This window comes from Pseudophryne corroboree, chromosome 5 (genome assembly GCF_028390025.1).
Source record: "Pseudophryne corroboree isolate aPseCor3 chromosome 5, aPseCor3.hap2, whole genome shotgun sequence".
NCBI lineage: Eukaryota > Metazoa > Chordata > Amphibia > Anura > Myobatrachidae > Pseudophryne > Pseudophryne corroboree.
Window position 1 is genome coordinate 689,395,968 of NC_086448.1, and position 27,508 is coordinate 689,423,475.

Sequence of the window (27,508 nt, forward strand, 5' to 3'; positions counted from 1 at the left end):
AAATACAAAGAAGTTGATAACGGATTGCCATCTGTAAAACACTGTAGACATAATGTTGTATGTTTTAAACATTTCTGAGCACCGGGAAGAAGGATTACATTGCACTAAAAAGCAACACATCGTTGCCACTCAACTACTATCGGGTAAGGGTGTGACATTACCGAATGCCTGACTCCATCAGGCAATTGGTGAGCATTACATACCACTCCTCCTATACCAGATAAACACAGTGTAAACTATATTTCACTTTTTTTGCTCTTTGTTACACCATTTGTTGACACAATTAAGGGCTTAATTCAGACCTGATCGCTGTGCTGCAAATTTGCAGAGGTCTGCGAGCAGATAGGCGCCGCCCAGGGAGAGTGAAAACCCGACCCCGTCCAAGTGTGCGAATGCATGTGTACGCCGTGTGAAAATTCTGCCAGATAGCTGCAAATTTGTTCACTACTCACTCACCATCAAATGATTTTTCCAGTCTGTGCGTAGCCCAAGACTTACTCCTATAGTGAGATACAAACTGGCTGTTCGGGGCTGGAGCTGACATCACACACCCGTCCCGAAAATGCTTGGGCACGCCTGTTTTTCCTGACACTCCCAGAAAACGGTCAGTTACTACCCCCAAACATCCGCTTCCTGTCAATCACCTTGCAAACGTCCGTGCAATCAAAATTTTTGCACCATCCTGTCACTGTTTGGAAACAAGCCTGTGCATTGCGGTGCATACGCATGTGCAGTCATTTGATAATCGCCCGCTGTGCGATTGCGCACGACAGCGATCAGATCTGAATCGGGTCCTAAGTCACATATTTTAGAAGGTTGAAGAAGAAAAAACTGAAACAGTCATATGCTGAATGAAAGTATCAAATTAAGAGTCATTTTTGTCATTCTATCGTTATATGCCATGGTGTTTCCATTAATCTCTAATGTGTACAGGTAATTTCTGTAATTAAAGAGGCATGCAAACTAATCACACAAATTTATGCACTACGGACTGCTGTAGAGTGATAGAAGATGGAGCAGTATCACCTACTAGGCAAAGTCAGCTTTACTAGAGGCAGAGGCGGAACTACCGCCAGTGCAACCAGTGCGTTGCACTGGGGCCCGCCACTGTCCAGGGGCCCAAAGCATGTAATGAGTCAAACTGACTCATTACATGCCGCTGTGTGCTGCAGGCAACCGCTGCCCGCAGCACACAGCCGCCCGGAGAGGAGAGAGGAGCGCAGCGGACACGGGGTGAAGGAGGAGGAGGGAGGTGGAGGAGGGAGGGAGCCGCAGCAGCGCTTTGTTACTGGTGGAGGCGCTGCTGCTGCTGTCCCTCTGCTTCACTACAGGCTGTTTTCCGCCGCTGTGTAGCGCATCCCAGCATTCACAGCGGCGGAGAACAGCCTATGGTGAAGGACTGGGACAGCAGCAGCAGCAGCGCCTCCACCAATAACACAGCGCTGCTGCGGCTCCCTCCTCCACCTCTCCTGCCCGGGGTCTCTGGAGAAGCTGCACCGAGGAGCCTGAGCCAGCGGAGAGAGTAAGTATAATTCTTTCTTTCTTTCTTTCTTAATGTGCCGTAATGTGTAACGAGGGCACGCTGTCTGCCGTAATGTGTAACAAGGGCACGCTGTCTGCCGTTATGTGTAACAAGGGCACGCTGTCTGCCGTTATGTGTAAAAAGTGCACGCTGTCTGCTGTTATGTGTAAAATGGGGACGCTGTCTGCCGCTATGTGTAACAACGGCAAGCTGTCTGCCGTTATGTGTAAAAAGGGGACACTGTCTGCTGTTATGTGTAAAAAGTGCACACTGTCTGCCATTATGTGTAAAAAGGGGGACGCTGTCTGGCCCAAGCATTTTGTCGCACCTGGGCCCACCGCTCGCTAGTTCCGCCACTGACTAGAGGATAGAACAGACAGCATGCTTATTTCGTTAGCTGTAGACACAATTTTAAGAATAGTATTTAGCTCAGTAATGCACAGTACTAATAGCATACTTGACTAAACAATCCTATAACATTACTTTCTCATGACTGCATTATTCTTGCTCGAAGTATTTTTGATACATTGGTATAAAGGCATGCGGATGCACCCTACTCATATGGTGTGTAATTACTTACATGTAGATTGCTACATCACTACATAAAAATCTCTGTAAACCACGAACACCCCCACCATATATCCCCCCCCCCCCCCCCGTTTTTTTGCAGTTCCAAGTAGAGTGCAAAGGACTGAATGTGTAAATGTATAATTATCACTGAAGAGGCAATGACAGACAGCAGTTGCCCACAGTGACTTGCACGATTATGAGAGGCATGCTGCCAGCTGGGCACACTGTGGCTGCAGGTACAGGGAAGAATTCAGTTTTGATTTAATACATTTGGTTTAATTAATGGCTAAGCGAAGAAGCACATACAGTATAATAAAGGGAAAACCAATATCATACCGTACGCCTCTTCCAACCAGTCCATCTTAGAGTAGCTGTCATTTACCGCCCCCCTGGCACTGCTTCCAAATTCATCGACAACTTTGCTTCCTGGCTTCCTCACTTCCTCTCTTCTGACATTCCCACCATTATCCTAGGCGATTTCAACATCCCTATTGACATCCCCACACAATCCCCTGCCTCTAAACTCCTTAACCTCACCTCTTCACTTGGTCTCTCCCAGTGGACCTCCTCACCCTCCCATGTGAATGGGTGCTCACTGGATCTGGTCTTCACTCACCGCTGTGATATTTCTGATTTTTCCAACTCCCCATTTCCCCTCTCTGACCACCACCTGCTCTCCTTTAACCCATCTCTCTCAACTTCCCCATCTCTACATCCTAAGGCTACCATCACTAAGCGTAACATTGAAGCTACTGACACCACATTCCTTTCCTCCCTGTTTGACTCACTTCTTTCTCCTATTCTCTCTCTCTCATGCCCTGAACAAGCCACTTCCACATACAATGCATCCCTTACTTCTGCTCTTGACTCTGTTGCTCCACCAACCACTATTCACCCTCGCAAATTAACACCTCAACCCTGGCACACCAAATGCACCAGATATCTGCAAAAATGCTCACGTACGGCTGAGCGACACTGGAGGAAATCACGCTCTAAGGCAGACTTCCTCCATTTCAAACTTATGCTCTCATCCTTCATTGCTGCCCTTTCTCTTGCTAAACAGTCATACTTCAAGAACCTCATCTCCTCCCAGTCTTCCAACCCCCGGCGCCTCTTTGCCACTCTCAACTCACTTCTCTGCCCACCTCCACCTCGTCTCCCTTCCTCACTCTCTGCTCTTGACTTTGCCACTTACTTCACATCCAAAATTGACTCCATACGTCAGGACATCACATCACACCAGACCATCAGTAACCAGCCTTCTCCCATCCCTTACCAACCCTCCCCATCCCTCGCACCAACTCTGTCATCTTTCTCCCATGCATCTGGAGAGGAAGTCATGGCCCTCATTCGTTCCTGTCCCCTCACCACTTCCCCACTTGACCCTATCCCCTCCCGCCTCCTCTGCTACCTCTCTTCTTCTGCTTGTTCCCAACTTTCCCACCTTCTCAATCTCTCCCTCTCATCAGGCACTGTCCCCTCTGCCTTCAAGCACGCACTCATCTCTCCTATTCCTAAAAAACCTACCCTTGATCCAAACACTCTCTCCAACTACCGACCCATCTCTCTCCTCCCTTTTGCCTCCAAACTCCTTGAGCATATTGTCTACAACCGCCTTACTTCCTTTCTTTCCTCACACTCACTGCTTGACCCATTCCAGTCTGGCTTCCGTCCTCTCCACTCCACTGAAACTGCCATTACAAAAGTATGCAATGACCTCCATGCTGCTAAATCTAAAGGACACTACTCTCTACTTATTCTACTTGATCTCTCTGCTGCTTTTGACACTGTGGACCATCCTCTCCTACTGCAAATCCTTCACTCCATTGGTCTGCATGACACTGCCCTCTCTTGGTTGTCGTCCTACCTTTCTGACCGTTCATTCTCTGTCTCCTCTCATGACTCCACCTCCCCCTCACTACCACTAACTGTAGGGGTACCCCAAGGTTCTGTCCTTGGTCCTCTTCTCTCTCTCTATACGTCCTTACTAGGTAAGCTCATTAGTTCTTTTGGTTTCCAATATCATCTCTATGCTGATGACACTCAAATCTATCTTTCCTCTCCAGACCTCTCCCCTGCTCTCCTCACTCGTATCTCCAACTGTCTCTCTGCTATCTCTTCCTGGATGTCCCAGCGCTTTCTTAAACTTAACATGTCTAAGACCGAGCTGATCATCTTCCCTCCCTCCCGCATAACCTCACCTCCTACAATCTCATTATCTATTGATGGCACTACTATTTCCTCTACCCCCCAAGTGCGCTGTCTTGGAGTAATCCTTGACTGCTCCCTCTCCTTCAAACCACACATTCAGCACCTCTCACAAACCTGCCGTTTTCATCTAAAAAAATATTTCCAGGATCAGACCCTTTCTGACCCAGGATGCTACTAAGACTCTTATCAACTCACTGGTCATCTCCAGACTGGACTACTGTAGTCTCCTCCTGACTGGCATTCCTGACAAATACCTCTCTCCACTCCAATCTATCCTCAATGCTGCTGCCCGGCTCATTTTCCTCACCAAACGCACTACGTCCACCTCTCCTCTCTTACTAGACCTTCACTGGCTCCCCTTCCCTTTCAGAATTCATTTCAAGCTTCTCACACTTGCTTACAAAGCCCTCACCCACTCCTCTCCCATCTACATCTCTGATCTTATCTCGCTTTACACTCCCACCCGTCCTCTTCGATCTGCTAATGCTCGCCGACTCTCCTGCCTACGGATTACTTCCTCCCACTCCTACCTCCATGATTTTTCACGTGCTGCACCACCCTACCTCTCCCCCTCAGACACTCCACCTCTCTACAAAACTTCAAACGGGCTCTCAAGACCCACTTCTTCACCAAACCCAGCCAAATCTCATCCTAAACCTCTGTTCCACGCTCTCTATGTACCCCATCTGTCTCACCCCTGTCTGTCTACCCCTCCCCTTTAGAATGTAAGCTCTCACGAGCAGGGCCCTCTTCCCTCATGTGCTTACCCTTTTCTTACTTTAATAATCTTCAACTGCACCAAATACAGCAGTCTTCTGCCACCTGATACTTATTCCAGTGTCATCTGCTGATGTAGCTATGTTTATTTACCCTGTACTTGTCCTATATTGTCGTCAACTGTAAGTTGCTGTTTTCCTGTTTGATTATTTGTTTATGTACTCTGTAATTGGGCGCTGCGGAACCCTTGTGGCGCCATATAAATAAAGGATAATAATAATAAATAATAATAATATGGGAGGGCATCAATATGGATAGGGACAGGAGGTCATCAATAGAGGGGAGTAGATTTGGTAGAACATCAATATAAGGAGAGGCATGCTTTGGGGCGAATTAATACAGGGGGAACTATGATATCAGGAGAACCAATTCAATGGCCAGAGAGCATGCATGAGAATCGATATGGGAACTCATGATATGGCATAATGCGTCACAAACATAAAATGTATGGGGGAAGAGGGTTAGAGGTTGTATAGAGGTCCGTATACTACTCTATGTATTATATAGGTGCCACTTGAATATTCTCTGTATTGTATTATCTCTCACTAGGAACCTCAGTATTGTATAGCACTCACAAGGATACCTTTGATTGTATGTTGGTCAATAAGATGCTTTTTGTATTGTTTGTCTGTTACCAGGATGACCTCTGTATTGTATGGCGGATGCAAGGATTGCTATCTGTATTGTATAGCCGCCACTAGGAGGGTATCTATATTGTATGGTGGTCATGTACTGCTTTCTGTATTTTATGGTAGTCACTAGGAATCTCTCTGTATTGTATGACTGTCACTGAGATGCAATATGTATTTTACACTAAGATGTTCTACGTTTTGGATACAGGTAGACAGAGGCATTGTGATTTATTTTTACACTAATATGGATAATCTATTTAATCTCACAAACTGTTGTACTGACACCAATTACAATTGATTTGGTCCATCTTTAATTCCACTTTTGGAATTTTCTTTAGGGCTACTTTCAATCCCTAATCTGTTCCTGTTTGCCTTCAGAAGGTATCAAAATATTCTGAGACAGGGAATCAGGAGTTCTATATAATTGTCACAAAAGGTCCCAGAGCCTCCCATCACAGCACAGGGGTTTCCCTGGAGGTTTCCATCCTCTCGTCGCGGCTGTGGCATCTGTACTCTCTGTCCACCGCTGTCAGTGTTCTTGTGGGGGAAGGCATCACAGGCGTCTCACATGCGGCAGCTCACACTGGCTCTGGCTGCTGGGAACCACAATGTTGGTCACAGTCAGGTAACTGCTGCACCACCAATAGGGAAAAAAGTTCTCACCCATCCGATACCTGCAACCAATCCTGCTATAATAGAACTTCCTGTGGACTCTGCAGGTTGCCAGTGCAATGTTTTCTACAGTTTTAGCTGTGTCCACTGTCTCTATGCTCTCCAGGATGCTTTTCTAGTGTCTGCGTAGAGACCTGTTTCTTAATTCTCTGTATCCTGCAAATCCGGTTCCAGCCCAGTCCAGTGCAAATCCGGTTCAAGGCCGATCAAGTGCAAATCTAGTTCCAGTCTGGACCTGTGTAAATCTGGTTCCAGCCTGGTCCAGTGCAAATCCGGTTCTAGCTCGGCCTAGTGCTGATCCGATTCCACCCTGGATCAGCATGATCCCAATTCCAGTTCAGTTCTCTGTTTATCCAGTCCTAGCTCGGACATTAGTCACTCCAGTTTCTCTACTCTATCTCCTGCTACCAATGTACCTGTACCTGAAAAAACATCTTATATGAGAAGGAACTTCATCAGACTAGCCAGCTTCCTGCGACCAGCTTCCATCCCATCTCCAATTCGAGATCCCAGTCCGGAAACACAAATTCAAATAACAGTGACAATGATTGTTTTATTAAACTAATAGTGGAGAGGTAAAATAGAATTGCACTGAGTAGAGACATTGGAAAACTGTAGAGATTAGTTATATAAAACAAAGGGTGGCCTCCATATTAGTTGATTTACCCAAGAGCACTCCTGAAGAGACATTCCAGCACTATTGCTATTTATTGTTTACTACTTGCTGAGTTAAATAACCAGACAATTTTCTGCTTTGTTAGATATAAAATATTACAGACTTCCTTCTTACTAGGACTGTGGACTGTTCTAATAAACATTTTCTAGTTTATATCCCATATTGGGTTATATACTATGAACTGAACATAATAAAAGCTTGGCTATAATTAACATACATTTGGTAAGCAGCATGGATTTGTACACTTGAATGGAAGTTTAATACATTGTTAAATAAGTATCATCATAAATCTTAGCTTATTAGGATAAAATAAGAAGATGTTACTTCCTATAATTCATGCCAAGTCATAGGGTTTAATGAGGTAAAATTAAATGTTAACTCACACAGTACAAAATGGTGTTTTTGCATATTTGCATATTGAAGCTTTCAAAATAAAAATGGGAAATAAATGAATTTTATTCTGTCCAGAAGGTTTTTCCTATTTTTATTTTAATGGACATATAATTCACATGCATGTCCTCCAAGCTATGGGATTGACATCACCTGTTCCTTGCAAGGGGTCCATACCACATTTGAACTCCATGAGATTACACAAACTCGTGTACCGGTTATGGATCTATGGGTTGATCTGAAAAAGGTCCAAAACCAAGAGTTTTTTTTTTAAATTGTGTCATTTTCTGCGTAAAATAACCGGGAACCCCAATTAGTGCACTGTATCCCCTGGCATGGCTCTATTCCCAGTCGTCATCTACGTGGATGGTAAAGTATGAAAAAGCTGAAAATTAATGTTAAAAAAAAAAAATATTGTCAAACTTTTCCAGTGTCTACCATTGCCATGTCGACCTTATGACAATGTCAACTTTTGTCTATGTCAACCAATAGTGGTCGACCTATTAACTGTTGACCTATCATCCGGATACCTTGTATACAATACACGTTGTACTATATATTGGTTGGAGTATTACCTCCATTACCACTAGTAGGTACAGGCCTCAGCATAAAATCTGGATGGGGAAGTGTTGGCTTTGAGCGTATCACAGAAGCAAAACTGGACGTGGCAACTCTGAAAAAACTGAATGAAAAGATGCTTGAGCCTTTATTACATTTTGCTGCATATTAACTTCCACACAAACTAAATATTTTACTGTATATGCAAGTAATGCTGCTTTCACATCGCAAAACCTGCTTTTGAAACGGTTCTTTAAACGGTTCTTAAAACGGGTCTGAGCAGTTAAACCCCCTTCACATCGCATGTTGTAACCAGTATATTACCATTTCATTACCGTTTTGGTACCTTTCACACTGAACCCGTTTCACCCATAGAAAACAGTGGTTGTCATTATAAATGGACTTTTCTGGCCCACACATTATTAATAATTATTAATTAATTAATTATTAATAATTTGGATAGTCGTACGATGGAACCCAGCAGCTTGAAGCATTTTAACCATGTTTTTATATATGAGTGCATCCTTCACTGTCCCAGTTATTTGTCTGCAGATTTCCTCATCCCCTCTGATTCTTAGCAGCTCCCTCACCTCTTCATCACTCCAAGTTGCCATTGTATAATATATTTGCAGTAAGAAAACGCTTCTAAACCCACTCTCATGTGTCTGATGTGTTTTTCCTCCAGCTTCCTGCTTCTGCCTGGTGACATCACACATGGAGACAGCCTATCACCTCCTGTGGCTTGGAAATACCGTTTCAGAGCCTTTCACACTGCACAGTGAAACGGTTCTGAACCGGGTAGGACCCCGCTTTTTAATTGTTTCAAAATACCAGTATTTTGAAAACGGTAAATTCAAGGTGGCCCTTTCACATCGCAGCTAGAACCGTTTAGGAAGGCTGAAAAATCTGCAATTTACCGGGTTAAAGCTGCGGTGTGAAAGGGGTATTAAGGTTCTTGCACCCTGAAAGTCATAAAAACCTGTTGGAAAAAAAGTTTATTTTTATAGTCACTCTAAACAGCAAACAATTTATAAAATGGCAGGAGCAATTTTTTAAATGCAATTTAGTGGATATCAGAAACACTTTATGAATTCTTATTAATAAAATAATGAAAGACGGTTTCCACTTACCCTGAAAACCCTCAAAGGGCAGATTCAATTAAGTGGGATGTGGGGCTATGCAAATAGCGGGTTATTACAGATTGGAGGACCTCAGTCCTTTGTTGCAGGCACCTCTATGGGATGCGTGCAGAAACAAGCTAGGTACTCCTGCACAGACAACTCACCTTGTGTAAACACAAGACATTATGATGGAACCTTGGGGCTAACTTAAACTCCCTCTTTATCCCGAGCATTCGGAATAAGAGGTCCAATAGCTAGCATTCCACGTTCCATATGCCACACTCCTTAATTACATAACATAGTGACATCACATGTACTATTTTGCCATCCAGTACCAACAATAAAACCTTTTCATCAGTTGTTATTATCTATAGCAGTTGTATTATTCCCCAAGGAGAAGTTTAGAATCAATTAAGGTAATAGTCTTTTTAGCATTATAATTATTATAGGTAATCTCAGATTTAGCCTTTTGTCTTCTATTGTTAACTGCTGAAGCTGGAATGTTTACATGCAACAAAAGTATCTGCAGATATAAACTACCTAATTTATAATTGATGTAAATGGGTATTATCATGTCAATTAAGCAGCTGTGTCCTCCACCTTCTCAGTAAACAGAAACGTGTGATAAACGGAGTATGCTGCTACTTGGTTAGATGCAGATAAGAGTATAAATAAATTACCTAGTAAAACCAGGTTGTCCAACTGTTCTCTGGTGATATGAATGTCATAGTCTGCTCCCTGCTTTTGACCTGTTGACTGCAGCAAATGGTCAATTTCGTCACGCACTGCTGCAAGTGCTTCTGGGTGGCTCACAAGGTAGTACATGGCCCAGAATGTTGCCGGAATCGTGTTCCCCACAGAGGCCCAAAGGAAGGCGAAATGATGTGCTGAGAGAAAATAAGTGAAAAGGAAGATTAATAGCATTTATTACACTGATTAGATTTGCAGTGTGCTAATTAAAAGATGTTAGGACACAGACCCAGCCAAGGATCAGTGAATGCTAATGAGAACCAATAGGCTTCTGAAGTCTAATTTTCTGCTTAATGAGAATAGTTTAAAATGTAATGTCTGAGGAAGGGGGGGGGGATTAAGTAAGGGGAGTATATGCAGCTCGGTTATAATCTCTTTCTCATTATCAGCATTAAGTATCATGTTTTACCACCTCAGCAAAAAAAGAAAAAAAAAATCAATTAATATATACGGTTGTTTGAGAGTAAAACATTTTATCATTAGCCAATTAAAGGAAGCATAAAAAAATTTCAAGGTCGCAATTCGGCTTTTTTTTATTTCAAAGGTCTACAGTAAATTATTTTGTCTACGGCAGAAAGTAACAATTCACAGGGTCCTTACCTGCTTTGTCATAATCCCGTAGCACGTCGTACTGTTCCAGGATTTCTTTGCGAGCCTGGATAACCTCGGCCAGGTCAAGCCATGTGTCCATCTTTTGAGGCATGAAAAAGTCTATCAGTTGTGCACGAATATTCTTGGTATCTCCTAGCAACGCCATCGGTATGTTTATGACAAGATAGGGGAACTTGGCATCAAACTTTGTAAATTTTTCTCTCATTTCACTAATAACTTTGCGACCATCTGCAACAGGATCTCTTCCATAGAGTGTCATAAAACTGGCTTCGAACATGATGGAGCAGCAGAACTGGTACATTTTTTCTGTTTTCCAATCTGTTGCTTGTGAGAATTTCCATTTGAATACATGTTGGAGACTTTTCATCATGCTGTCAGTGAGTTTGTCCAAAGGCTTACCCTGCATGATTTTATATATTTTGTGCATATTATCGCGGAGTTGTGGGTGCTGCGCTTCTGACAGAGGGGGGTAGCCGAACGTCCTGGATGCCATTTCATTAGAGAACTCGTGGAAGTCGAGCTTCTTGCCATTTCGAATGACATACTGGAACTGGGTTGGATCCATGAAAAATGTAATATATCTGCCTGTGTGAGAGAAAACATATCACTGGTGTCAGTTTCCTGATATTATTATCCTAATCAGCACCAAATACACTTAATAATTGCATGGCAAACCATTAGTGCTACTGAAGTATGTGTGCGTATGGTAATCGCAGGCAAAGGAATGTATAAGGATGCTAATGCACACATTGCTAACGTACACAATAATTGCTTCAGATGTCTAAGTAGAGCTACACTGTACAGTATAAATTAGATTTTATAGTATAGAAATGTGTGGAATCTCCCTGGTCTTTAAAGCTACTACCTTCCAATTGACTAGAAGAGCATGCGTCATTCAACCCATTTCTTGTTTGGAAAGGGCAGGCCTTCTTATGCACCCAAACCCTACAAACTCCCTGTATCTTTTCGGTTTGGTACAACATTTGGTACATTATAGCCCCCTTCTCTGGCACCCACAAGTGTCTTCCTTGTTCTTAAAATTTTGGGGCTGATGTAGAGCTGAATGTACCCGTTTGCATGAATTTGCTCAGTGCATGCTTAGAAATTGAGCACACTCAAGTGTAAGAATGCAGTCATATGCATGCTGAATACATCCACATTTACATCAGAAGTCGCAAAACACATAGGCAAATGCAGAAACCCTCCTCCTCTTGGCAAGTGGCTCAACTATAACAATAGCAATGGCATTAATACAATTACAGGTTGAGTATCCCATATCCAAATATTCCGAAATACGGAATATTCCGAAATACAGACTTTTTTGAGTGAGACTGAGATAGTGAAACCTTTGTTTTTTGATGACTCAGTGTACACAAACTTTGTTTAATACTCAAAGTTATTAAAAATATTGTATTAAATGAACTTCAGACTGTGTGTATAAGGTGTATATGAAACATAAATTAATTCTGTGAATGTACACACACTTTGTTTAATGCACAAAGTTATAAAAAATATTGGCTAAAATGACCTTCAGGCTGTGTGTATAAGGTGTATATGAAACATAAATGCATTCTGTACTTAGATTTAGGTCCCATCACCATAATATCTCGTTATGGTATGCAATTATTCCAAAATACAGAAAAATCCGATATCCAAAATTCCTCTGGTCCCAAGCATTTTGGATAAGGGATACTTAACCTGTACTAGAGCTGCCATCGTATCATGCAGTTTAAGGGACATGCTGCACATGCCTAGTGGTAGCAGCTTCTTCTACCGAGTTTGCTGTATGTGAGGCTCTGAGTCCTCAATCAGTGCACTGGACCAGAGAGTAGCTAGCAGGAAGAAGAGACAGAATCCTAACCATGAGGTGGGAGAATGTGTGCTTAGAAAATGCAGTACTGTACTGGTTCTATAATGCTTTTGTATTTATTTATTATGGTATGTTTAACCTTTTCCTGACCACTTATCTTATTGATAGTATTTAATTATGTTTGATACCGCTTATACCCTAGACCAGGGATGGGGAACCTTTGGCCCTCCAGCTGTTGTTGAACTACACATACCAGCATGCCCTGCAACAGTTTTGCCTTTTGGCCATGCTAAAACTGTTGCAGGGCATGCTGGGATATGTAGTTCAACAACAGCTGGAGGGATAAAGGTTTCCCATCCCTGCCCTAAACCATCTACAGTGTTAAATATTTAATACTGAATGCCATGCAGTATTCAGTGTACAAACAGACCAATGTTTACATTACTGTTAAGGTTCGTTACTAGGTTCTTCTACTGCTCCCTCAGACTCCCACACTTCCTCCAATGTTCCGCAGAGTGCCAGATTGTGGATTGCATTTGGAAACCACCATCTAGAAATCCTGGGGTGTGAAAAGCGGTAGAAAAATGTACAGCATGGGCGTGTTCATGTAAATGCAGCTTATGCAAACCAGTGTATATATTCCTATTAGGAGGCGTATCTTATGCAGAGAGTATGAAGACTAGTAGAAAACTAGGTGTTTCTGCAGCCAATGCATCGAGTTATGCATACTGTCATTCAAGTTCATCTCCAAATAATTGGCTGTATGCATTTATATTTTACAGGTGACATTTATACATCCTGTATAGAAGTCACTTAACTTTGTTTTTCTTTGACCTTTAGAACACAATGAGCATGAGTGGTGCTTCCAGCATGGTTGGCATAGTGGTTAGCATTACTGCCTCAAAGTACTGACATCTTGGGTTTGATTCCTGACTGTATGAAGTTCGTATGTTCTGTATAGAGTCTGTATGTTCTCTACACGTTTAAGGAGCTCTGATTTCCTTCCACAATCCAAAAACATACTGGAAGAATAATTTGCGTTTGACAAAAATTGACCCTAGTTTGTATATGTTTGTACATGTTATAAGGAATATAGGGGGTAATTCCAAGTTGATCGCAGCAGGAAATTTTTTAGCAGTTGGCCAAAACCATGTGCACTGCAGGGGTGGCAGATATAACATGTGCAGAGAGAGTTAGATTTGGGTGTGGTGAGTTCAATCTGCAATCTAAATTGCAGTGTAAAAATAAAGCAGCCAGTATTTACCCTGCACAGAAACAAAATAACCCACCCAAATCTAACTCTCTCCGCACGTTATATCTGCCACCCCTGCAGTGCACATGGTTTTGCCCAACTGCTAAAAAATTTCCTGCTGCGATCAACTCAGAATTACCCCCATAGAGTGTAACCTCCTCTGGGGCAGGGACTGGTGTGAACGAATAAATGTTCTGTAAAGCGCTGCGGAATATGTGTGTACTATATAAATAAGTGGTAATAACATGTTATCACTGGTTTTTTTTTTTAAGTTGTATATTAAGGATATCCTTTAAATTCACAATTTGCAACTCTTCCGGGCATAGCTATTGGTTATATTATTAATCATAATTAAATACGTTAGAAACAAGTGAAATTTTTCATGTGAATTTTGCTGTACATTCAAATCATCGTTAAATAAGAATAAATGTATTTGTTCATGCAACCATTTTATCCAAAATAATAAACACGCTATTAGATTCTGCCTGTGTTAAAGGGACCATCTGTTCCAAAATATCTTTGGGAAGCCAAGTTCTACTTTGTTTCAGCAGTCTGCCTTTGTGTTTGTGGAATGCATATTCTAACCAGCTAGTTCAAGGACATACATCGTTCACAGAAAAATTGTATAGCAGAAATTCATGCACAGCATTAAAAAACTTCAATATCAAGTCTAGATACTAAGCCTGTTTTACGTCCTTGTGACTTAATTGCTACAGAAAAACATCCATGGAGTGAAGATGCAGACCTGGATTAAGACCCAAAAATGAAACAGCTTGGTTTGCGTTATTCAAAGAACGACTCTTGAAGTAATCATTTAAAAGGAAGACTTGCTGAAGTTTGTCAGAAATGTATTGATTTATCAGATCTGAAAGCGAATCAAAATCACTGCTTGATTTGACAGATTTGTCTCATTTGAGGCAATCTGACCTACAATTGAGTGTAACAGGAGGGCAGGGCTTGTATATCACTGCATTAGATGAAATGGATTTTCCGGATGAAAGAGAAAATTAAAAATGAAAGAAGAAAAAAAGAGCTAATTACTAGTGTATTTAACATAATCAAAGACACACAGAACAAAAAAAAAAAAAAGATATCTTATTGGCTTAAGAAAGAACACACAAAAATGTAACCTCCAAATCATTTAACAGGATTTCAATAAGCCAAATCAGTTTTAATCAGAATTGTTTTTAACTAGTTTGTTTTATTAAACTCTAGAAAAGATAACACTGATTTAATTAGTATTTTGCACATAAAGTTGGATTGTGTCGGACTCTTTGCTATTAGGTGCTGCTTTTACTGCAATTGGGTGTATGAAAAATGAAGCCAGTGTCACCTATGTAAAATATCTATTGGGGAATCAGAACAGGGTATAATCAAAGGGAAATAAACAGTTTTTCTTGCACTTGACTGTGCCCAAGAATTCATTAAAACACACATTAAAATATTAAACATTCCCTCTACTGCTACTATAATTTCCATATTATTTCTTATGCTTTTCCTTAAAAAAAAAAAAAACCTTTGCAATTTGGTTAGCCAATAATTTCAATTAATCAAATAAGAAAATGGCAGAATCCAACAGCTTAACTAAAGCTAATTGTTCAGTATATAGAATTTCCAAAACAAAAGAATACATGCGGCACAAGGTAAATTCTGGTTGTACAAGAAGGAAGGGGGGACATAAGTTAAGCTCTAAATCAAGAAAAATCATCTATATGCTACAGTATATCTATACATTATTAGCCAAAGAAATCATTTTTCATGTCTCTCTAGTGTACTAAGTATGTAGAGTTTTCTGTACGCATCATGTACATACTGTATGTTCCTGGAAAATATTTTCAATTGTGAGCAAACTTGAGTGCCCACTGTTACCTTAGAGCAGGCTTTTTCAACCAGTGTGCCGCGACCAGCTGCAAGGTGTGCCGCAGAGCCAGAACAGCTTCCTGCACCTTCAGCGTGAACTGTTGGCCCAGGCTCTTCTTAGAGTATCAGTCATGCTCCGGCCGTGACCTATGCCTTGAAGACACGGCGGTGTGATATCATAGGTCACGGCCGCCGCGTCTCACCACCCATCCAGCCCACCGACCTGCATACACATCTTCTAGTTCCCGCCTGCACCCACAGCTTTCCTTGCCTACCCACATCCACATCTGCCTGACCGCCCCCTGCTTAATATTCGCAGTACTCCACTATGAACAACCCCCGCCACTGAGGGACAGGGAGGAGGACAGCTGATCGGTAGGGGCTAATATTTGTTATTTTATTTCTCCTGTGGGGAACAATAGGATTTATGTGGGGAGAATAAGGATTTATGGGGGGAACAATGTGAATAATTCATGTGGGGAGAAACAGGATTTATGTGGGGAGAAATGTGATTGATTTATGTGTGAGCAACATGATTTATGTAGGGAGCAATGTGATTGATTGATTGATTGATTGAGTTATGTGGGGAGCAATAGGATTTATGTAGGGAGCAACATGATTTATGTGGAGAGCAATGTGATTGTTTTTTCTGTGTAGACCAATGTATGTGTGGATTTTTTTTTTACTGTGAGGGCCAATGTGCGGTTTTTGTTTTTTTCCTCTGGGGAACTGATGGTATGATTTGGCAATTTTAAAATACTGTTCAGTGTGCTGTGAGTAATAAAAGGTTGAAAATCACTGCCTTAGAGTAAAGGGGGGTACTCACGGGAGAGATGTGTGCTGAGCGATCTTAACACAGACCGCTCAGCACACATCTCTCACCCCGCTCAGCACAGCGCGATGTGCTGAGCGAGGGGGAAAGCCGACGGGGGGCCGCTCACTTCACACAACGGTGAAGTGAGCGACCCGCTAGATTGAGCCTGCATGCAGGCTCAATCTATCATCGGCGATAGCGATGCGCGCTATCGCTGGAGGGCATACACACGGCAGATCCGTGCTTAAATTCTAAGCAATCTAGCAAGATTGCTTAGATTTTAAGCACGGATCTCTCCGTGTGTACCCCCCTTTAGACACATACAGGGGTGATGTAGAGTTGAGAATATGCACCTTGCACAGCTTGAAGTGCTGGATGAACCTGACAATGCATCCAGCTCTGTAAGGGTAACATATGCTCTAGTTTTATGCCAGGAGAGAATAGTAGTATATGTGACAGGTTGATGGAAAGAGGAAACAGTAGTATATGGTTTGTACCAAGGGATGTGGCTTGACAGTGTTAATGTAGCAGTGATAAATACTAAAGTTAAAGTACACAAGTCTTACACAATGTAGTTCTTTATTGAAATATCATAGAAATAAAACAGTTTGTGTCTGCACAGTGTTATTAATAAATAACCAAATTACTTTTACAATGTAAAAGACAACTAAATATGGATGTAACTGCAAAATAAAAGTACTAATTAAGTGCAATAGAATACAAACATTTATTGACTTTGACTTTAAAAAAATAAATCAAATGACAATCTCTTTCATGCAGCAGACTGATTGCACATACAGTAGGATATAAATAACGAAATTTGATTGCAGCAACCACACTAGTAATAGTAATAATATGACTGGGAGGGCTCAAGAGGCACTTAGCCAATCACAAGCAGCTGATGATTTTTTTTATAATCAATGCATGTTTTGCATCTGGTTTTGAGCACCCATAGTCTTATGTCACCTGATTAGTGTGTCTTTGTTAGGTTCGGCATGAGACGCAAGTGCACGCTGTTAAAGTACGCAGCCAATGCTTGCACATCCCCGCCGTCCTCTTTCCCTCCTCCCTCAGCGTACAGGAGGCATAAGCAGAAAATGTATCCATATCTACATATTGAGAGATGCATATGCACAATTAAGAAAGTGCACTTTGCTCCATGAAAACAAAAATATGCTTATGCCCAACTCTATGGGGTATATGCAATTCCGGGCGAATTGCGGCAATTTTTCGCCCGTTTTTTAATTCGACACAATTCGACCGTCGAATTCCGGCCGGCGGGTGCCGGAATTCGACATATTCAATAAAAAACGGATTAGACAGCCCCGCTGTCGAAAAACGGACCAATTGACGGATTTTGAATCGACTTTTCAGATGGTACAAAAAACGGTAAAAAACCCGAAAAAAATTGCGTGGGGTCCTCCCTCCTAAGCATAACCAGCCTCGGGCTCTTTGAGCCGGTCCTGGTTGCCAAAATACGGGGAAAAAAATGACAGAGGATCCCCCGTATTTTAACAACCAGCACCGGGCTCTGCGCCTGGTCCTGGTGCAAAAAATACGGGGGACAAAAAGCGTAGGGGTCCCCCGTATTTTTTGTACCAGCACCAGGCTCCACTAGCTGGACAGATAATGCCACAGCCGGGGGACACTTTTATACCGCTCCCTGCGGCCGTGGCATTAAATACCCAACTAGTCACCCCTGGCCGGGGTACCCTGGAGGAGTGGGGACCCCTTCAATCAAGGGGTCCCCCCCCAGCCACCCAAGGGCCAGGGGTGAAGCCTGAGGCTGTCCCCGCCCATCCAAGGGCTGCGGATGGGGGGCTGATAGCCATGTGTAAAAATGAAAGAATATTGTTTTTTTTAGCAGAAGAACTACAAGTCCCAGCAAGCCTCCCCCGCAAGCTGGTACTTGGAGAACCACAAGTACCAGCATGCGGGGGGAAACGGGCCCGCTGGTACCTGTAGTTCTTCTGCAAAAAAATACCCAAATAAAAACAGGACACGCACACCGTGAAAATACAACTTTATTTCACACATGCCGACACATACATACTTACCTATGTTGACACGCCGACTGCCACATCTCCAATGTCGACGAATTCGGGGTACCTGAAAATAACTTAATACTCACCTAAATCCAGTGTCCTGTGATATTTGTAATCCACGTACTTGGCAAAAAAAACAAAAACGCATTTACCCGACTGAAAGGGACCCCTTTCCCCGAATGCAGAGACCCCCCGTGACTGCTGTCACAGAAGGTCCCTTCAGCCTATCAGGGAGCGCCACGTCGTGGCACTCTCCTGATTGGCTGTATGCGCATCGGAGCTGTCAGACGCGCATCGCACAGCACCTCCATTATCTTCAATGGTGGGCACTTTGCGGTCAGCGGTGAGGTCACCCGCGGTCAGCGGCTGACCGCGGGTAACCTCATCGCTGACCGCAAAGTTCTCACCATTGAAACTAATGGAGGTGCTGTGCGATGCGCTGTCTGCCAGCTCAGACGCGCATAGGGAATCAGGAGAGTGCCAGGACGTGGCGCTACCTGATTGCCTGAAGGGACCTTCTGTGACAGGAGTCACAGGGGGTGTCAGCATTCGGGGAAAGGGGTCCCATGTGTAAACATGGGACCCCTTTCAGTCCGTGTGGATCGGGTAAATGCATTTTTTTATTTTGCCAACTACGTGGATTACAAATATCACTGGACACTGGATTTAGGTGAGTATAATTTATTTTCAGGTACACCCGGTGGATTCTACTTGGACAAGTGGACCGAACGTCGTGTCAACATAGGTAAGTATGTGTGTGTGTCGACATGTATGTAATAAAGTTGTACTTTCAAGGTGTGCGTGTCCTGTTTTTATTTGGGTATTTTTTTGCAGTAGAAATACAGGTACCAGTGGGCCCGTTTCCCCCCCCCATGCTGGTACTTGTGGTTCTCCAAGTACCAGCTTGCGGGGGAGGCTTGCTGGGACTTGTAGTTCTGCTGCAAAAAACAATATTCTTTCATTTCACAAAAGGCTATCAGCCTCCCATCCGCAGCCCATGGATGGGGGGGTACAGCCTCGGGCTTCACCCCTGGCCCTTGGGTGGCTGGAGGGGGGGACCCCTTGATTGAAGGGGTCCCCACTCCTCCAGGGTACCCCGGCCAGGGGTGACTAGTTGGGGTTTTAATGGCACGGCCGCAGGGACCGATATCAAAGTGTCCCCCGCCTGTGGCATTATCTCCCCAGCTAGTGAAGCCCGGTGCTGGTTCCAAAAATACGGGGGACCCCTACGCTTTTTGTCCCCCGTATTTTTGGCACCAGGACCGGATGCAGAGCCCGGTGCTGGTTCTAAAAATACGGGGGATCCCCTGTAATTTTTCCAACCAGGACTGGCTCAAAGAGCCCGAGGCTGGTTATGCTTAGGAGGGGGGACCCCACGCATTTTTTTTTCTGATTTTTAACCCATTCCATAAAAAAAAAATATATTTTAAAAAATATATAAAAAATACTTGTGCCTCCTAAATAGACAAACCAAGTACCTAATCCCTTCTAATATAAATAGATATGCTATTACCAATAAAAAAACACACTAAAAAAAACATGTTTTTACATTTTTTTATTAGATTCCGCCAGCAAAGTGAGGCGGATTGAAAATGACGAATTTACGGTCTAAAAGATTGTAAGCTTGCGAGCGGAATATGCTGCGCTATATAAGAAACTGTTAATAATAAAAATAAAAGCACTGTTGTCGAATTTACAATCTTCAATTGAATATATTTTTGTCGAAATGCCGCATTTGTACCATTGCACAAATGTCGAATTTGTCAAATGTCGAATTTCAAAAAGTCGAATTTGGAAAGTCCGTTTTTTTGACGAAAAGTACTGAATTGCATTGTCGATTTTTTTTGGGGGGCGAAAATGTCCCGTTTTTCGACATTTTCAGGAATTCGACCGCAATTGCATATACCCCTATATCTGTGCCACAATACATACAGATGCACCTTCTCAGCTTTAATTATCTGTGATCTATTCAATAAAATATTGCTTATAACCTATATGGGATTTCATAATATTTGATTTGGCTATAAATGTCTGAGAAAATGTAGGATTTAGGATGAATGGAATGAAAGGATGGTAAATGATAGCTTGTTCCAATGCAAGAAATACAGTAGTCATGTACAGTATGCCCTCTATTAGAAGTCATTAATGAGTTTGATTACTATAAGCCACAATATTGCACGCAGATTATTTTATACCAGTCACAGAAATCTAAAGGAAGTTATAATATCCTTGTCATATACAGTAGATAATAAGCTTTATTATGCCTTCTATAGCTAATATATGTAATACTTTAAGTATTACTTTCTTCAAATACAATATAAGTGATGTGTAAAAGGAAATGATGTGAGGGGAGAGAGGAATATGTTTCATTTGTGCACTAAAAGTATTTAGGCTTGTTATGACAAAGGCATGTGTCTGATTCTGTCTGTAGAATGTGTGGTAACAACTAACAATGTGTTTCTTTACAAACGGAGAACATTGTAGAAAGGGGAGGAGCACTGGCATTCTCTGCTCTGCTAATTCCCAGGTTCTGTGTGTGTATAACTGTAAGCGGAGGTAAAACACTCCGAACACTGCAGTACTAACTCAATTAAATTAACAATTGTTACTAAAAACTTTAGGCCAACAGTATATATATGTGTATATATATATATATATATATATAGCTAGAATGATAAATTTATGGTGCCTGGAAAACAAAGCTACTAACTTAAAAGTAACAGAATTTTCCTAGCACATGTGAAAGAGTATTTTCTGGCAGGTAGCAGAGTGGATTAGAAACCTTGGTGTGATAATAGAAAGAGCTACAAAACAAATGGCTTAATGCACAGCATCCATGACATAAAGCCAACATTATGTTTAGAAAGAGCAATAGAGGAAGTAGAACGTAGATTTCGAAGAGCTGTGATGCCATCACGTGAGAGACTGATAGATTACTTTACCTTCTATCTTAATGATATACACAGAACGTACTATAAATGGAATGGATGAGACTTTAATGGTTATGATCCACATTCAAAGTGCATAAACTGAACAAATATAGTCCATGCCATTTTTTCTGTGATAGTCATCATGTTCTCAAAGGTATTTGTGGATCATATCCTCATTAAATATATCAGGTTTTCAATCTTTTAATTTACAATGTAAACATCTGAAGTCATTCTATTATTATTATTAATATTGAGATGAACCATCTGTCCACCATCTGCTGGCTATAAAAAAAAAATCTAAATAAATAAAATTCTCTTTACTGATATGCATCGAATAATTAAAGAAAAACAGATTAAAATCAAGAACTGTGATCTGTTAAGTATTGTGTTTTTACTAAACAGGGGTAAAAAAAAAATATACAGTACATACTGTAGGTGTCAAATGTAATGTAGAAAGTAATGCAACACTCAAATCAATAGAAGTTATTCTTAACTAGATAGATAGATAGATAGATAGATAGATAGATAGATAGATAGATAGATAGATAGACAAATACCACTGACCCATCACAAAATCTCCTGAACCATAAGGACTAGGAACTCTTGAAATTTGGACAGTAGCTTGCTCTTGTGATGTAGGCCCCCACAAAGGGGTTTAAAGGGGTGATATGATTCCCCCTCACAATGGAGAGTTAAGACAGCCCACCGAGCTGGGGCTATAAAAAATGCATGGTGCCGGCAATAGCAAGTCGCGGAAGGGGGAGGACAGAATACTCTGTTCATGGACTTCATTGCCAGTGGCAGTTGCACAGCAGTCCATTATTCAAATAGGAGAGCCACATCAACTGAAACCCCTAAACACTATCAAACATTGCTGGGTATAGCTCCCCTATTTGAATAATGGACTGCTATGCAACTGCCACTGGCAATGAAGTCCAGCCTTATGGTTCAGGAGATTTTGTGATGAGTCAGTGGTATTTTCCTTTTATATACTGTATATAGGTTCAGATATAAGTATTTAACCAACCTATTTCCAGTCAGGAGAGGATAGTGTCTTAATTATCAGAGGTTAACCTGTCACTTGAAGTAAACATTTCTGAACCTCTCAGAGAGCAATAGGATGAAAGGAGAGAAACTGTAGATATTTTGGGGTCTATTCATGTAGCAGTGAAAAGCCCTGTTTTGCGTTAAACAGGGCTTTTCTCTGCCTACTGCAATTCACAGAGCGGGTTACCGTGGAGAAGTCTCTGACTTCTCCGGTGGTGCCCCCGCTCTGTGCCTGAATCGCATCACCATACCTTTGTATGGTGAGTGCGATTCATGAAGGTGCGGAAAGCTCTGCTTTCCGCTTCTCCATGGAGTTCAGGTTCGCCATCTTAGGACGGCGTAACCTGAACTGTGGTGCGGAGACACTCGGCACCTCGCGCTGGCTCCGCCCCCCACCTCCCAGCAACCACTGCTGCCTCCTGGGAGGTCAACAAGCTGCGCATGCGCAAAGGGACCCACCGCTGGACTCTGCGCATCGCAGGGAGGGACCGCTGGAGATCACCTCACCGCAGGAGCCCCAGACACCGCAGTGCATCATCGGAAGGGTGAGTATACATGAATTGCTACTTATTACAGCTATACATCGCATCGAAGCGATGCGATGTAGTGATAAGCAGCAGTTCCATTTTCATTTTCTTAGTGAATACACCCCTTTGACTCTTAAAAGCATTAAATGAAAGCTTGATAGTCAGCAACTGCTTACCTGCTGTGCAAAAGGTACCGAAAGCTCTCCCATTGACCTTAAGTGTTGTGCAAAAATATTTACCTTTTTACCTCTAAGGAGGAGCCCTAAGGAGAACGAGAAGCAAAGCAAAGAGACTTAGGACTAAGAGTAGAGTCAGCCTATCACTGCAAACCTTATATATTTACTATACAGTGGGCGGAGCTTGGACTGTCATCCCAGCATTCACAGCACCGAGCAGGGCAACATCAGAGGCGGGACAGGGCAGAAAAAGAGGCAGATTATTCTCCTCAGCGCACGTCGTTTGACAGCATCAATCTGGGGAAGGCCCACGCGGGCGGAGCACGTCCTGTTGTAAGCCTCATTAGTTTACCAGGAAGTCCTTCAAAATTAAAGTTATACGCACGGAAATGCTTGAAATTCTGTAGCGAAGCACGGGTATTCAGCAAATGTATACTGTGTGTACATATATATATATATATATATCCATGGGAGTCCTGCACTCACGTCCGTAAATAATCAACTGTGGGGTGCACCCAGTAGAATCCACACAATCTCTGTAGATCAACATATATAGTAGTAGTAGTTCCAGTTTCCTGGGGGGCACTCTCCTTTGAACATCATCACACAAAATTTCTTAATCCATAATAGGCTTTATTTGGTCTCACAATTGGCTTTATTAAGTCGACGTTTCGGCTCTATAAATGGAGCTTTTCTCAAGACAAGCCTTGCATACAATTTTATAGTCAAATGGTCACAACCTATACAAATAACAAATACATAAAAATGAATAAATACAATCAGTCTCACGGGCCCAATCAGAAAATCACCATAGCTGTGCAATCCGTATAATCAGTAGAAGGAGGAGAGAGTGCTGGACAGTCATGGTATTAGCAAGTCAGAGGAACCCAACATGGATATCCATCTCTAATAGGGATATCCAGTAGGACAAATAACCAATCACCCAACCATAGTGAAACGCCAGAAAGAATATTAATGGCGTACTTACTAAAATAAGTGTAACTCAACAAAACAGCACTGAGGGTGGATTCGCAGTCACTCCAGCATATTAACCTGTTGATGAGACAACAAGAACTCTATAGCAGTTTCCAAAGACTCAAAAATAATCACAGGTGCCACCTATATCAAATGGTAATTACTTAGACTGCAGCCATGGATTTACTCATCCCGACTTTTACAGGGTCCAATGAGACTTGTTGTTATTAGTATACTTGAATGAAGAATATACTTTTATTATCTATTGATAGTGAGCCTAACATGGGAGATGTGATCGTGGTAGATCTACTTTGTAATGGTTATGTATACTGCAAGGACCCTTGAGGATGACGCAGTGGGTTATGGAGGATGAAAATCACCCTGTTTTGTTTTCTTCTGGGGAATGTCTCGAGAGTATGGAGTTTGCGGGTTGCTGCACTCTGCTGTCTGACTCATACCATTATTATATATCATAGCGTCAGGTTGCTAGGTTACGACTCACGCCGGTGGGAAAAGTTTTGATCGTTAGAACGTCTTTTGTACTATTTCCGGGTGTTGTAAAATTGTATGCAAGGCTTGTCTTGAGAAAGGCTCCATTTATAGAGCCGAAACGTCGACTTAATAAAGCCAATTGTGAGACCAAATAAAGCCTATTATGGATTAAGAAATTTCGTGTGATGATGTTCAAAGGAGAGTGCCCCCCAGGAAACTGGAACTACTACTACTATATATATATATATATATATATATATATATAGATATATATATATATAGATATATATATAGATATATATATATAGGATGTTACTCCATTAAATTCACTATTGGTTGAAAAAGTCTCCTGAGTGCCGCCAGATCTTCATTATTTTTGGATGATTTCATCTCATGGAGGGCACCGAAGCAGATGTTACACCAGCAAGGGGAGTGCCGGCTGCTTTGTTGCTTTATATATATATAATTTATATTCTAAGGTTTGCCCCTCATGCTTTCTGGGTGAACGCTGCTCCAGTTATCTCCTCACAAATTAGTGTTAAGGAAGAGTCAGGTATACTCAGGAACTTAAGTAAACTAAAATAAACACACGGTCCAAACAATACCCATGACAGTTTTATTAAATATCCGATAAGGGAAAACTGTGCAAGAAGCAGTGATCTGGCTAATAATTAAAGTATTGTGAGCTAAAGTACCTCTACTACCCTCTTTCCGGGTACTTGTGTCCAATAAAGCCCCAAAAATCTAAATATACATGTACATAACATTTTTAATATCTATAGCACCATACTTTAAGTTCTGATTTGTGGAGATAGAAAATGGCAGGAGTTTGCTAGGGGTACTGTATAGTATTTTTTTTTCTATTCTTTAGAAAGATCTAGTTTTGGGGTCTTGGCCAAATATGTGTCCCTGTGGGAGGGGGAAAGGGGAGTCTTAAATACACATACGAGAGTCTAGGTATTACCTAAAAACACTATAAAAAAGCAAAACACGCTGTCCAGGATTTTAGGTCAATTTATGGATTTAGAGACAACTATGTTACCTCCATTAGGGCTACAATCCATGAATGACTTTGTAGCATTTAGCATTATTTTGCTATCAGAGTCTGGTTAGAACTCCGCCACTCAATGGTTGCTAACCTGGTTTCTATTGTGTCAGAGGAGATCCCATCACCGAATGTGAGGAGGAAGAGACACAAATAAAGAGGTGGGGGCCATGTGCTGTAGCAAAAGGCTGCACATTTCATATCAGCTGTTGATTACTCTGGTGAAACGATGGGCAGTGGCATGGGGTTCCCTGAGTGAGGCGTACTTGACATTTGTCTCTGGTGACCCCTCTTAATTCAGCTCTTGCCAGCCTCTCCTCCGCATCCGGTACTAGGGCCCACCCTGTATACTTTTTTATTTTTAGGTAGGGGGGCTGCCACTATGCCAGGTGAGAACAGTCGGACTCCCATGTCCCGGCGCCTGTGCTATAGAGCTGCAAGGCGCCGATACCTGGTGCATGAGCACAAGCAGTGGCTTGACTGCGCATGCGCAAACCCCAGCTTCTATGGACTGCATCAGCTGCAGTTCATAGAAGCCAGCTAGTCAGGGAGTGGCTTCCTACAGGAAGCCGGCTCTCTGCCAATCGCAGCCTGGTTTGGTAGTCCTGGAGGGAGGAAGCACCTCCCAATGAGACTGCTTGTTCCTGGACTGCCCTCTTAATTTATGATTGTCGTCACCTGTGTTAAACTAGTTAATTGATAAGTAAGGTGTTTCACCACAGGTGATGGCAATCATAAATTAAGAGGGAAGTCCAGGAGCAGAGCATTTTGTCCATTCTGGAATGGGTTATGTTGGGAGGTATGCACAAGGAACTCAGGAGAAGTCTGTGCCTTGGAAGGCTTTGCAGGCAGGAATTACTGCAAACAGGAGCCAGGGATTAGCAATATCATTTATTGCTCTGGCAGTGAGCTAATCAACAGCAATGGTTTACATAAAAGTAGAGATGTGCACCGGAAATTTTTCGGGTTTTGTGTTTTGGGTTTGGATTCGGTTCCGCGGCCATGTTTTGTATTCGGATGCGGTTTTGGCAAAACCTCCCTGACATTTTTTTGTCTGATTCGGGTGTGTTTTGGATTCAGGTTTTTTTTTTTTTCAAAAACCCCTCAAAAACAGCTTAAATCATAGAATTTTGGGGGTAATTTTGATCCTATAGCATTTTTAACCTCAATAACCACAATTTCCACTCATTTCCAGTCTATTCTAAACACCTCACAATACTATTTTTAGTCCTAAAATTTGCACAGAGGTTGCTGGATGACTAAGCTAAGCGACCCAAGAGGGCGGCACAAACACCTGGCCCATCTAGGGGTGGCACTGCAGTGTCAGACAAAAAAAATTGGCCCCAAACAGCACATGATGCAAAGAAAAGAGAAAAAGAGGTGCACTGTGGTGGCTGGACGGCTAAGCTAAGTGACACAAACACCTCAATATCACAGGAATTATTCGTTCTAATCAATGGTATTATTGGTCCAAATCACTGAAAGAAAATGACAAAATCACTGAAATTATTCGTTCTAATCAATGGTATTATTGGTCCAAATCACTGGAAGAAAATGACAAAATCACTGGAATTATTTGGCAAGATCACTGTAATTAATAATTCTAAATCACTGATCTTAATTGGTAAAATCTCGCTATCATCTGCCTAGTGAAGTGGAATCTAATCAAATGGGATTTTGTACCGGGGATACAATAACTTCATCAATTGTCTAAATCCAACTGCACTAATGGCGGAAAACGGGCACACGTCTAACGCGCACTGATTATACTGAGAACTGATTATACTGATCACTGATGATACTACGGAGAACTGACACTGAGCAGCGAGAACAGCACTGGACTATTGTACTGTAGTATACTGGTCACCACAACGCAGCCCTGACACTGAGCACAGATATTAAGCACTGATCAGGATACTAGAAGTGACACAGAGCTGCAAGATACAGCAATGGCCTACTGTACTGTACTACTATAATATATACTGGTGGTCCCCACAATGCAGCACACTGAGCACCGATATTACCAGGTGTATCTCACACATCG

General features: G+C 42.1%; 1 protein-coding gene across 1 annotated transcript in view; it reads right to left on the minus strand.

The window, feature by feature from the left end:
* The window catches only part of LOC134928271 (cytochrome P450 7B1), a 369,002-nt gene that overhangs the window by 69,074 nt on the left and 272,420 nt on the right, over window positions 1-27,508 (minus strand). The window contains exons 3-4 of the mRNA XM_063923794.1: window positions 10,480-11,076; window positions 9,810-10,016 (exon numbers count right to left, since the gene is read on the minus strand). Coding sequence (XP_063779864.1) covers window positions 9,810-10,016; window positions 10,480-11,076 — 804 coding nt within the window. The remainder of the gene's footprint in view (window positions 1-9,809; window positions 10,017-10,479; window positions 11,077-27,508) is intronic.